At 36.9% G+C, this 14,366-nt stretch overlaps 1 protein-coding gene across 2 annotated transcripts in view; it reads left to right on the top strand.

Moving 5' to 3' along the window:
• Window positions 1-14,366, top strand: part of Cacna2d3 (calcium voltage-gated channel auxiliary subunit alpha2delta 3) — a 940,778-nt gene that overhangs the window by 888,301 nt on the left and 38,111 nt on the right. For both annotated transcript variants that reach the window (XM_070018501.1, XM_070018499.1), the window contains one exon: window positions 53-164. In XM_070018501.1, coding sequence (XP_069874602.1) covers window positions 53-164 — 112 coding nt within the window. The remainder of the gene's footprint in view (window positions 1-52; window positions 165-14,366) is intronic.

Raw genomic sequence — 14,366 nt, 5'->3', positions numbered from 1 at the left:
CCTGTGAATTGCATCCTTCATCCCTTTCCTTTTGTTGTTGTTGTTCCTCCAGCCCAGAAACTGAAACAGACCCTGGAGCCTTGTGATACTGAATATCCTGCCTTTGTCTCTGAGCGCACCATCAAGGAGACCACTGGGAACATTGCTTGTGAAGACTGCACCAAGTAAGCCATCTCAGCTCAATTTCCTCTTCCCTGCCACATACCCCTTTCTGCTTAGTATAAAACTGTCTAGACAGGACACACAGTTAACACTGAGAGGGCAAAAGGCACAGCTGCCCTCTTGCATGAAGGTGTATTTCTAGCAACTTGGAAGAAGCATCATTCAGTCTTGTTATGTGTGTCCAGGGTTGGTTCAGAAGCATTCAAAGCATGTGATAAACATCTTAGCACATAGATTGCTGCTGTTGTTGATATTTGAAGAAAGCCTTAACTGGCATTTTCCTAAGTGATACTTGGCAATTTCAGCCCTGAGTTCAAAGAATGTCTTTAGGTCTCTTTATTTCAGGTACCAAGGTTTCAGATTCAGCCAAGTCCCTTGTGGAAATGGTTTCCTCAATGGTTCAATGTGCTTTTCCCTTTTTACTAGTATGATAAAGTGTCTTCTATTAGTTTTATTGGTCATCTTGGAGTTTCTGATCTCCTCATTCCCATTGGGCAGTTCTCTGTTGGGGTAATTTGATCTATTCTTACTAATTTGGGTATTTTGTATTTTCGATACTATTTCTTTATAATTATCCTCACTGTATTGTTTATGTGTTTTCCTATTCCTAGGTTTATCTCTTCATTTTTATGTATGTTTTTGATGCATTTAAGTTTTTTTAAATATAGTATTATTTATTCTTTGGTTTGTGAATTTTGTTTCTTGGTTTAAGAAACTATTCTCTGCTCTAATAGCATAATGATACAGTCTTATACTTAAAAAAGCATCTTTAAATAGCTGTATAAAGGGGTTGCCATTTAACAAAGCAGTTTATGAATACAATATATCGTAGTCAGTGTCATTCCTTTTATTCTAAGTACTTTAATATGTTGCCATCATATTTAGAACTATAATCTCAATGGATTTAGCTTTTATGTGTGGGTAAGTGGTATGAGATAGGATTCTGATGTGGTCCTTTTTTAAATAATTGGCTTGTGCTTTCTTTTTTTTGAAGAGGGAAAGTGTTTGGGATCAAACCTAAGGCCTTGTATATTTTAGACAAGCATTCTTATTAATCTGTACTTTTTATTGAATAGTTTTAATTTCTAGTCATTTTATAATGACATCTATAGCCCATCTCTATGCAGATTTGTTTCCTGATTTTATGGTTTGTTAATTCTTACACCAATATCATGTCAGAGATCATTAGTAGTTAAAGTTTTGTAATATGACGATATGAGGCCATATATCCTTACCATAGTTTTTGTTCATCTAAGTTGTGTTGATACTCTTTAGCTCTTTATTATTTCCTATTTTGGTTTTCATTAGTTACAGACTAATTTGAAGATAATTGTTATTTTTTAATAATGCTTGACCTTCCCATTCATAAACTAAGTAGATATCCTTATTTATATGTACATTTCTATGTCTCTTACTCACCTTATAAATTTATTTATATTACAAAAAGTTTACACTTTTTGAATAAGAGAGTAAATTTAAATGTAGTTTTCTAATGTGTTACACTAATATGTGAGAATATCACTTTTCTATCTGTATTAAATATCTTCTAGCCAACAAATGGATAAATGCTTTAGATCTACTAGTTTAGATCTAATTCTTTGACTTCTTGCATAAGCAGTTATGGCATATGTGAACATTTTCCTTTCTAATCTCCATACTTAATTATTGTTTTGTGGTTTTTTGCATTAGGCATGATACCTTACTGAATAGATGCAATAAGTGTAGTCAACCATGACTGATTCTTAATTTAAATAATTGTTCCAATAATATCATGTTATGTGTGCATTTTCTTTAATTGTAGCAAAATATAAATAATGCAAAATTTACTTCAGCCATTATAAGTGTGCAATGCAGTCAGATTTGTGCAGCTATTTTTATTATTTCTTTCTAGAATTGCAATGGAATTTTGTTACTTAAGCATTCATTCAAGAAAAACTTCCATGAGAATTTATGTTGCTCTGGTTATTATTTGAAGCCTGGATTGATGTTAAATTTTATGAAAAAAAATATTTGTATATTTTAAAATAATTTCTTTTAAATTATAATATGTTTTTACATTGATTAAATGTACACATTTTATGATGAAGTATGTACATTTCCCAATTTAAAATAGATGGTACATTCAGATATATATACAATCATGCATTGCACAATCACATTTTGGAAAGTGATGGATCACACATATGGTTATGGCTATATTAGATTATATTGCCTAGTGATGATGTAACTATCTTAATTCAGTGATGCTCAGTGATGAAATCACCAAATGACAACATCTCAGAATGTCACTAAGAAATACATGACTTAAGATCTTAAGGATCTTAAGTATTGGACAAGTGAAACATACTTGATTTTCCACATTAAAACTTTTCATAAAAGAAAGGAAGAGCATATTGGTAAATTAAGTTTGGTCATATTATGTCATACATTTTTAAATCTATGGTCAAAATTGAAAGTTTCCTGTCTTATACTATCACTTGTCTTTTTTATTAAAATACTTTTTAATTGTGAAAAAATCACATGGAGACTTTCATTCTGTAATATTTGAAGCATTTATTTTAAGGTAGACTATATATTTCTTGTAGGTATGGTAGAAACCATACACATCTCAATGGCTGAGAGTTGTGAGTTGTGTAACTTACCACTATTGAGCCAATTTCTTTTGTGGTTAGGTATCTCTAACCTTTCTTTTTAAAATGATTTTAGTGATTGTATTTCTTGGAATATTGATGATTTCATCTCACTTTCCAGGTTTATTGGCTACATTTAAAAATAGCATTCCTTTTTGATTGAAATGGTACCATATCTGTGATTTTGCTTCTTTTAAAAGAATTTTACTGATATATAAAAATTGTACATATTTATAGGGTGATATATTATGATGCTTTAATATTGATATAAACTGTGAAATATTCAAACTAGGATTAACGCATCTATCTCCCTAACATTTGTAATTTCTTTATGGTGAAAACATTAAAATTCTTTCTTCTAATTTGTTTGAGAAAATATATATTACATTGCCCCCTTTCAGACTTGTGAGCTTTTAGATCCTCCTTGTCTCTGTCTTCCTGCCTCTCTCCTGCCAGTTTTCTCCTTTCCTTTCCAGACTGCCAGCAATATGTTTGTTTGGTTTTCTATGTTTTGAGTTTACTGTTTTCATTTTTGAACATTTCTGTGTTTCATGTTCAGCTTGGCTGTGTATTTCCTACCTGTGTGTTTCTGCATCTCCCTCAACCTAATATATGTTTTCATTATTAACCAGTTCTAACCATTTTCTAACTTAAATTTTTTATCTGTAAATGTTTAAATAGTGTTTTCAGTTTCCTAATGCACTAGTTATCTTTTTTATGATTGATGTCTGCATGCTTTTAACTATGTGTGGAAAGTTGCTTTGTATTATAATACTTGTCCACATGGTTTTGAAAGCAAGTTGTGCTCTCAAGTAGTGGGGTACAGGGATCAATATTTATTTATTGGACCAATTGTCCTGATTCAGCTCAAACTTTCCTTTCTCTTTTTTCTTTTCTTTTCTTTTTTTTTTTGTGGTGGTGGTGGTAGAAGGGGTTTCTAGTTTAGATGTCAATCTTTTACCCAAGCTATGAAATTTTTCCCCCTGAGATTAACTTCTGCTTGCTTTCTATATTTTGTACTTGTATTACCATGTTCATCCCTGTTAAGAGTAGTAATCTTCCTAATAATTACTTTCATCCCTATGTTAATTACCCTCTTTACACACAAAGTACTCCATTCCTTAACATCTGTTCAGTTTGCTAATTGCACAGATAAAATAGTTCTTCCTCAGGAAATATTTCCTAGGTATATTTTCCCTTTTCCTCTCTTTTATTGTTTATACATTAGGGTTTTACTGGATATAGCTGGCTTTGCATTTTGATTGTCTCTATTATATGCTAGTTTTAATCTTTTAAAATTTGCTGTACTTACTGATAAGTTTGGATTTTTGCCATCAGTTTATATCCTTTTTGTTTCCCTTTTTTTCCTTTGCTCATTCTTCTTTTTCTCTATTTTTTGACTTTTTGTGTGTTTTGTTTTGCCTGCTATCTGAATTTGTAGTGTTTTCTCTATTCTTTTTACTTGTTTTATGCACAGAATCACGTGTCCCCTTAGTAGCTACCCTCCTACCTTTATAAAGCTTAACATTTAATACCTATTGATAGAGCCCCTTCCCTCCTACAAAGCAAGCAAAAACTTAGAATCCTTTAACTTGGGATTGATTTCCATTGAGCTCAGATATTTAAGCATTTAGTTTTAGTCCAAAAATATTTCATTGCTCTTACTGCTGAATATGGAAAATTACATGTTTACCTCTGTTGCCACTTTTGTTTACTCACTTTGTTTGCTTAAAAATGATTTTTTAAACAGTACTTTAGAAGTTTCATCAGGAATTATTTGGGAGTGGTCAACTTTCTCCTTCCCTAGCTAAAATTCCTTATTTAATTTCACATGTACTCTGCGATGATTATCTCACTGGCCAGAATTTAAACTGGAATATTTTGAAGGTATTCCTTCCTTGTCTACTGACTTTAAACTTTGTACCTTTGTAAGTAGCTTGACTTTCCCCTTCTCTGATGGAGTTATACTGTACATTTTTGTAATCTGCCATTTTAACTGAAGTGATTCTAGATTCAAATTTATCTGTTTGTTTATGCTCTTTATTCTGTGTAATGTGTTTAAACTCAGATTGAAATTCACACTAGTTTCCTTTTGGTCTGCTGCTTAAAATATCTGATTACTCTCCAGTATAGATGACTTCCTAAATGTTTTATTTGCTTCATTTGAAAATAGGCATTTCTCTTACCCAGTTGTTTTAGACCTCTGCATTAAATTATGACAGCCTGTTTTGATGGTTCAAGTACTCTAAGTTTAAGGATAATGATCTTTGCTTTCTGTCTACTTACTGTTATGGTAGATTGTTTGCTCACATAAGTTTTTGCTTTTTTACTAGAATGTGATCTTTACTATTAATTATTATTTCTGTGAAAACAGCATAGAGCTTGAATTTCTTTTTACAGTAATTTGCTTTTGGACTTCTGTAGTGCATCCTATTAGCAGTGACTTTGTGGGAATAACTATTATATAAGTTTTTTTTTATTTAGGAGTGTCTGCACCATTTAATTACAGTAAATATTTTCCCTAAGCAGGCTAGAAGTCTGATTTCACATGGGCAGTATTGCTTTTCCTTTTCAGAGCCTTTGACAGGGCCAGATTATCAACTTTTTTACACTTAACTGTGAATGTGCAAGTTGGCTTTCCGTAGTTTTTTCTCCTTGTAAGTTCTCTTGTATTTAAACATGTTTGCTTGGGTTTCCTGTGCTATCCAGTGCGTCTGTGCCTTCACAGTGCATGGCTTGCATATTTGCTCAGTCTGCCATGTCATAGTTTACTCTTCCCACTGGGGATCTGCTAGAGCCCCACAGGAAAGCACTGAGCGATAGTGACTCAGCCCAGGGGCTGCAAAGATGAGAGTGTGAGTCCTGACTCATTAATTACTGTATGACCTTAGCAAGAAAAGTTTTAATTCTGTAAAACTCAGCTCCTCCCTTTAATTGCAGAAATAATAGTTAGTAAGTGTATCTTGGGCTTATCACAGAATGAAAAGAGAAAAGTGGTGTGTGATTTTAGACTGATGGGAACAAAGTAAAAACTTAATGGCCACATGTACTGCAATGCATAATTCAGTGTGCTGAATAGTTGTATGTGTGTGAATGTCCACTAAATTACAGTCATAGTCTAATCTTCAGTATGCTAGTGTAAATAGCAAGCCCTTTACAGAACATTGACTAACAATACAAATGGGATTGGGACTTTTATATTTTGTGCTTTTTCTCAATTCTTTTCTTTTTTGTGGTAGTGAGATTTAAATTTAGGACCTTGTGATTGGTAGACAGGTGCTCCAGCTCATTTCATGTTGTGGTAGCTGTTCTTCTTTCTCCTCTTCCCTTCTGACATCTTCTCTCCTCCCTTTTCCTTCTCTTCCTCTTCCTTTTCTTCCATTGCCCTCCTCTTCCCTCCTCTCTCCTCCTGTATCATCTTCCTTCTCCTCCTTCTCCTCCTTCCTCTTCTTCTCACTCCCTCTTTTCCTTTTCCTTTACTTCCCTCTTCCCCTTCCCTCATTCTCCTCTAGATGCTGGAGTGAAACTCAGACTCTCTCTTAGCTTTTCCCACTTAAAGCTAGAGCTCTACCACTTGGGCCACACCTCCACTTCTGGGATTAGGACTTCTACAGGAGAAAACTGAGTGAGCAGGTCTGTTTGTGTCTTCTTCCTTGTCAGGATAGTGCTGCGGGGAGCAATCATTAAAACAGAGAGGGAGCTCTCACCAGACACTGAGTCTGCTGTGCCCTGGTCTTAAAACTGCCTTGCCTCCAGAACTATGAACAATTCAATTCTATTGTCAACAGATTACTCCATCTAACATATTTTGTTAGGGATTCTAATTGAACTGAGATATGTGCCATATATACATACTTCTAACACATTCTATTGAAATATGAATTTTCCTTTTTATAGTCTACTAATATTTAACTAGTATTTCCCATAGAAAAGGGAAAACTGTGTGAAGTAAATACCACCAATTTCATAACTGTTAAACATCTTTTGGATCACACTCGAGCTGGAGTCATCACAACTGCAAACTAACCAGGTAACCAGTATCTCTTAGCAATGATAGGCAATCATATGTGGAAGAGCGATTTAGGATTCTTATTCTATCATGAGGTTCCTAAGGCAAAAGTATTATTCCTTATTAGCTCGTATTTAGAAACCAGTTTGATTAAATATTTTAAGCCAAACAAATACTTGCTTTTCATTCAGTCAACAGAGGTCACTTCATTCTAGCTTTGGTCCAGCAATTCTGCTGGGCCTCAAGTGGATGAGATGGGTAACTAGTTGAAGCTGGTTTAGGGTGATGAAGCCCTGCTGGGTTGGAGACTCAGGAAATAACAGGGCAATGGGCTGAGTGAGGTCATCAAGGTTTGTTATCATGAGGAAAATCACCACAACCTATAGAAAAAAATGTTTTTCCAAGAAAAATTTCTTGTTCTGTTATTGTTTTTGATTCAGTATTTCACTGTGTAACCTAGAATAGCCTGGAATTCATGATTCTCCTGTTTCAACTTCTCTAGTGCTAGGATTTTAGGCATGTACTTTGCATGAGGCTTCAAGAGAACCATCCCACATTTCCATTATATGCTACAGAAGTCAATAAAGACCTGGGCCTGGATATCAGAAGAATAGCGACTTGTGCTTTTCCTTCCCTTTTTAGTACACTTTGAGGGGGGAAGCATAAAGATTTGAACTTGGGATCTTGGAACAAATAGCTCCTATGCAAGAGCACTGGGGACAGAGGAGGAAACGTGTGTGTGCATCCAGGCAGAGGAAAGACCACATATTGTGGGAAGGTCAGGAAAGCTGTGGAGCAATGAGAGAGAAGATAAGGGAAGAAGAGGGCCAAATGGTTTCATCCTGTTGATCTTCTTAAGAAGAACTAGTCTTTAAAGATTTCAGATCTTTTCTTCACATTGACATGGAACAACCAAAAGGCTTGAAGGTGAGAACAAATGATCATATTCTAGCTAATGGGAGAGAATACAGCTACCACAGTGACAAAGTGGGTCCCCAAAACAGAAATCATTCAATTTGACAGCCATTTGTCACATATCTGTTCCCCACAGTCACAGTGTGCACCCAGGTGGGTTAAATGATGGCGTAATAGATAATAGGATATAAAATTAGACTAATACACCATAGGCTCTTCGGGTGTTTTTGAAGAGGCTGATCCCTCTTAGACCTGTCTTTGCCTATCCTTTTATATCTTCCACTGCTCCCTTGTATAATTTACTGGGATATACATCTGTGCCAATGAAGGTATCACTTAACATTTTGTGTAAGCTTTGCATTCTTGGAATGCAGTATGCTAAGGAGGAAAAGGCTATTATTTGATTTTTATCTCTGATGGCCCAATTCAGAACAATAGCCAAGACAATTGGTGGCAATCAAAAACCCAATCTGCATATGTGCTTTGTGGGAATCTGTCCACTTTTTCTCCAAAAGGAATGAGATTTTTCAGGTCTAATTTTTTTAAGACATTTACTAATTGACCAGTTTTGTAGGTAACTTCAGGTCAGGAGTAATGGCATTCAAAAATAACACAGTGCTATAACATTTGGCTAGTAGTGAACTGGAAACTGAGTTTGGTGAAAATTATAGTATTTTAGAAATTATGCACTAAGATCTTTTTCATGGAAAAACATCTTGCCTTCCGCAATGGAACATAAAACACTGTGTCCATTACAAATGAGTCTCAAGGCAGTGATTACTTTCTTCCACAAGGAATGGTAAGTCATAGAGCAATAGTCCCCCAAAACTATGCCCCTCCCTTAGGGACATGCTTCAGCTGCCATTGGTGCTTTGATGCCTAGCCTCAATCTGCCCATCTCTTAGGAGAGGTTGGGCCAAACCTAGTGTCTCAACATTCTGCTTGATCTCAGGACACCAGGGCTGATGGTACTAGGCATACAGAGGTCATTTTGGTCTTCATCAAAGCCTGCCTTATTCCTGACCCTATCACTGTGTATAGTTTCCAGCATCATTAGATTTTTTTTTCTTTTTTATGGAAAATCTGTAGACAAGTGGCTCAGTTGCTCTAAATAGAAACCTTCAAGTTGGCAACTCCCAAAATGGACATTTATCTGTGTATAGTGCAGACAGATATATATTATAGTATGGATGGATACGATGTAATGTTTAAAAACAGATTTTCAAAAGTATAGGGTTTATTAAGAATGCAGGAGCCTAAAAGAAAATAAGAATTTACATAAGAATGTCATTAGGGTTGGTGGTTTGGCTGCCTTAACCAATAATTTTTGTCATTCACTACCCCACTGATTATTAAATTAATCTGTTATTCAAACAGCAATCGAAAACAACTCAGCCCATATTTTCTGGGCATTTGTGACTGTCAACAAGTTTACAGAAGTGGATGTCTAAGAAGAATGTAATGTTTTATGATTCTCTAGTATGTTATTTTACCTCTTGATAACCTCAGTCCCTTACCCCACCCCCCAGCACACACACTTTCAGATAAAAGGGATCCACAAAGGTTTCCTGGGTGAAAGAATCCATAGCAAAATTTAATACCTTTAGCCAGTTCAAAGTAACTAATCAAAAACAAAACTTTAAATGCACATGACCTTTCTTAGCCTAATGCTTTAAAAGACTTGTCACATTTCAGTGTTGGCAAGATGTTCATATCTAAAACCAATTCATTTTTGTTTCATTTTGTTCTTGTTTATAGTGTGGACTTTGCTTTTTGGTAATATCACTCATCACTTTTCATAAAAATTACATTGTTTCCCATTTCTCTTCAGGATACATACACAGCTCCGCTACTTTTCCTGAAAGTCCCAAATTGCTGGGTACACTCTCTTCTCTTCACATACCTTTCATTTGTCCAGTAGGCTGAACAAAGCAATTGTTCACGTAGCGTGTTAGCACCTTTCCTGGGTTACAGTTCTGAGACCCGTAGTTCAGGCATTATACTTTCTTATAAAGGACTCTGATTTCATGTGGAGGTCTCATGCTTTGGTGGGTGCTTTAGTACAAGCCTTCAACCTGGTCTCAGTGAGCACCCTGCAAGTGTTTCTTCAAGGTGAGTATTCTAGAGACTACCTGTAAAATAGATGCATCCCAAAACAGGGACAGCCTGGGCCACCACACTAACCAATTATTTAAATGTTCAGGGAGGGTGTCAGTTTGCTTATCTCTATAATGGACATAATAATGACTTAAGGTTTGTGCATAGGCTAAAAACAAGATGTACAACCCCCATACTTAGCACAGTAGAATTGCTTTATAAATGGAAAAGATTTGTTACAGCACAAAGTCCACCAACCCCTCTGTGCTGGAATTCAGGAAAACCACAGAACTTCAGGCAAGTTCCTATCCTAGATTTCTTAGTCCCGGGGCAAAACTCATTTTCGTTCAGGAAAAGGAGATGGTGAGGATCTGGCTTCAGCAAGACTGACCTAGATTAAGTATCTCTTAAATTTTTGCCCCTTCCTTGTACTACTTGAGCTTTTAGTTCAGAAAAATGTTAGAATCCCAAATTCTAAGTCATACCTATTCATTAGTGATCAGATACTTTGTTACCCAATTTAGATACAGACTTTTCCATGGGAGAACATCAGTGCCATGATTAATATAATTTTGAAATGTTAATGTATGATTGCTTGCTGGGCATAGTGGTTCACACCTTTATCCCATCACTCTAGGGGCTAAGGCAGGAGGATGGTAAGTTTCAGACCAGCTTGGGCTTTATAGTAAGACATTGTCTTAAAAATAAAAGGAAAATAACAGTTTTTAAATACTTAATCTGCAAGCATTGGTTGAAATCTCTTTGCACCTCCCGCTGTATAGATTTCCTCCTAACATACTTTCCTTGCTCTTGTCTAAATGAGAAGTAAATGTGGCTCAGTTTCCATATATTACCAGTGGCCTTTTCAAATGGATCAAATGTCAAATGGATCAAACTGTCAACTTTCTGTTCCAAGGGGAGAAAAGCACAGAAGGTTAGATTCTTCCCTCCAGAGACAGAGGGCCATATCTCTGCCTTTCCCCCCCTGGTTGTCTCAGTATCATTTCACCCTTCTGCCTTGCCATGTGATAATGGGCAATACTGTGGGTACCCAAGTCAAGTTTGTTCCTTGCTGAATTTTCCTGTCTTGCTCATGTGGCATTGGAAGAACAGAAGCTTCCTCCTGCAGCTTTTCCCTGGTATTCTTCCTGTTCCACATCTCAAAAACTTGACAGGAGTGACTTCTAGATAGAAACATGTCTTTCTAGCATAAGAGATGTTTTAAAAAGACTCCAGCAAATGCAGACTTTTTCAATAGTTTGTCAAATAATACTGAGGCTGGACCACTCAGCTCAGAATAAAAGGCTGCCTTTTTTATTTCTAAGATGGGATTGGGGCCAAGATTGAGTAAGTCTAGCACTAGATCTTACAATGCAACCTAATTAGTGCTGTATGTTTGTGGTTACTAGCAAAAAAAAAAAAAGTCTTGGCTTTAAACTTTCAAAAAAAAGAGGAGGAACATGCTTATCTTAGGAACTTTATTTTGAATTGCTGAAGTATTGCCATAAAGTAGAAATGTAGTCCAAACTTACACTGCAACCTAGGATTCAAACTTCTGGTCAAGGATTACATGGATCCTTTTTAAACTCAGCTCAGAGAAGCACTGTGCTTGGGCTAGATCTTCACTGATGCTCCTCAGATGTTCAAAGAGCTAAAAACCAGTGCCCCGTTTCCAGATGATCACAATACTGAGATTGTGATAGTGTTCATGTTGTGTAGGTGTTGCTATCTTGTTCTTTGATAAGCAGTGTTTGGAGAGGTTTTAGTACAGGAAATGTAAATTACTGTTTTCCCTCCCTAGTCCGTGATGGAAAATAAAAGGGGCACATGTATAGAATGATTGGGCAGGTCTCTACCTGACATGAATTAGTCTCACAAACAATTTCCCATTTGTCCATTTCTTCATGTGTGGGAAAAAAGGGTGGGAGTGTGTGGACGTTTGGCTGAGCTTACAACGTGGGGTGGCTTTCCTCTTCCATGCCGGAGGGTTAGGATACCAGGAGAGCCCAGGCATATTTTTAGAATGTTTATTTGCATGGGGACTGGAGGAGCACAGAGCTGTATCCACACCATTGATGCTTGGAGGCTGTATTTATGCGGTGCATTGTCTCCCTCCCAGTGGTGGTTTGTGCTGTGACCCCCACCATCCCTATGTCAAAGAGCAATCTGTGCTCCCTGTCTTGCTCTGCCCAGTACTGTACCTGAAGAGGCTTAGCAAATAACCAAGCCCCTATAGATATATGTTTATTACTTCTCCAGCTTGTCCTCTGTGGGTTTTTTTTTTTTTTTTAGTTTGGAAAGAGTTATACACCCCTGTGGGTATTGAGCCTTATCTGAAGTACTAAAGGAGATGCAGGGATCAAAGCAGCAATGCTGCCTGAAATGCAGCCCATTGGATATAGACACATAATTTCTAGATACAACCCAGTTTTTCAAGGGACATTTTATACACTCAAGGAAAGAATCATGTGTGCCAGTCCTGGGTCTTGAACTCAGGGCCTGGGTGCTGTCTCTTAACTCTTGCCCTAAAGTCTAGTGCTCTATCACGTGAGCCAGAGCTCCACTTCAGACTCTGCTGGTTAACTTGAGATAACACTCTCCAGGACTCCTGTGCATAGACTAGCTTTGAATTATGATTCTCAAATGTAGTAACTAGTATCACAGGCATGAGCCATTGTTGTTTGGCTAACAATCCATTTTTTCAATGGTCAATTTTTCTAGGGAGATGTAAGTTTCCTTTGATTTTTTTTTTAAATTATCTTTAGTTGTACAATGGAGTTGCCATTTAACAAATCACAGTTTATGAATGCAATGCATCTTGGTCAATGTCACTCCTTTCAACATTCTCATGAGGTATCCATTCAATACATTTTCATGCCTGGAAAGATGAAGTCAAGACTTTAATGAACACAACAGCCAACTGGCCATTGATTAAGTTTTTGTGGAAAGGAAAAATGGGTGAGCATCAGACCGAAGCATGATTCAGAATCATAAGAGGGGTGCATAATCATAGTTGTGGGGGAGGGGCTACTGGGGTACAATCACTATTTAAGATGCTTCTCACACAAAACACTGCTACATTGACATCTAGATGATAGAGTCTGTATTCTTGAATGGTCCCCTTTCTGTTGAAGCATGTTGCATTAGGAGATCTCATCCTCTGTGAGAATTCATATATAGTTGTTGTTTCCTCAATGCCTGTTTTTCTGCCAAAAGGTTTGTGTCCTTCTCCACATTTACTTTTTCCTTCCATTTTCTCTATTTCATTTACCAAGTAGAGAGCTGAAGCTCAGAAGAACTTTTTTAAGTGCCGGAGGTTAATTATGTTCACAGTGTGCAGTGAGTCCAGGCTGGGAGAGCATACCTGTTGGCATCTACTGAATGTCATGGTAATGTCATATATGTAGATATCGATCAGACTGAGTTGTTCATCTCAACATCAGAGTTTTGCCTGGACACTAAGCATGTTGTGATGGACAGAAGTCTACAGATATCCCTGGCAAGAACCACACCCTTCTGAATGCCAGAATTATGGAAATCTCCATAATTTATCATCACCTACAAACCCAAGGGAGATTTTATGGAGTATGGGGGAAAACATTAGCACTGATAGCATGAAGACCTAGGTAAGTTAGGATCGTCAGTGCCATCACTTCCTAATTGGGTGGCCTTTGTCAACAAGTAAGTAGCTTTCTTCCTTCAGTGCCTTTTACACATCTGTAAAATTGACATGTGTAAGAAGGTAGATGCAGCTAGGATAGGGGATACTTATAGAAAAGTCTGCCTGTAGCCTGGCACCTAGTATTTAATAGCTGGGAGATCTTATACTGAGTTACTGGAGATAGGGGCATTCCTTTATGCCTAGCACTTGGCATAGGACCTCATGTAAAAAGTAGAAAACTCTCAGTCAAGGTTAAGATTTTCCATAAGAATAACTTTATGAAGTGTGCGCAACCGGGAGTGGAGATGGGGTAGAATGGGGTAGAATAAAATTCTTGTAGCTTGGGAACTGGCTATTTTATGTAATATTTAAAGACACTTGTCTATTTTGAAAACAAGTAGAAGCTCAGATTCCTGAGAGCTGACAGGGAGCTTTTTGTGGTTTTCTTTAGGAATAGAGAAGCGTGGTCCAGAGAAGGGAGGGGAAGAAAAGGCTCTAAGTGAAAAGGCCTACTTTGCAGCCCATCCTTTGGGAGTCTCTTCACTCTATTACTGCTTCTGCATAGCTGGCGAGATTAAAGTAACTAGTAACTAACTGAAATCATACAAAGTAGGAAACACAAAAAAGGTAAATAATTGAAGTTGTACATAAGGGATGAACAATGAAATCCTCTCCTGCCCACAATCCATGTGCCCTCTCTCCTCATCTATTCCTTCCAGGCCCTAGAGGGCCCCTCCAGGGTCGCCCGTACAAGTGCTGGCCACTTTGGGTATTTTTTTTTTTAACGTGAATAACACATACAGTATAGACTGTCCATTTGTCTTTGATTTTATAGATCTGAAACTATCAGCACATCATTATATAGATTTGTTTGTTTCTTTGAAGACTTCCT

The sequence above is a fragment of the Dipodomys merriami genome, unplaced genomic scaffold, assembly GCF_024711535.1.
Source record: "Dipodomys merriami isolate MVZ:Mamm:240054 unplaced genomic scaffold, mDipMer1.0.p SCAF_13, whole genome shotgun sequence".
Lineage (NCBI taxonomy): Eukaryota > Metazoa > Chordata > Mammalia > Rodentia > Heteromyidae > Dipodomys > Dipodomys merriami.
The sequence above is the reverse complement of the archived record's forward strand: the minus strand, read 5'-3'. Positions and strand labels throughout refer to the sequence as shown.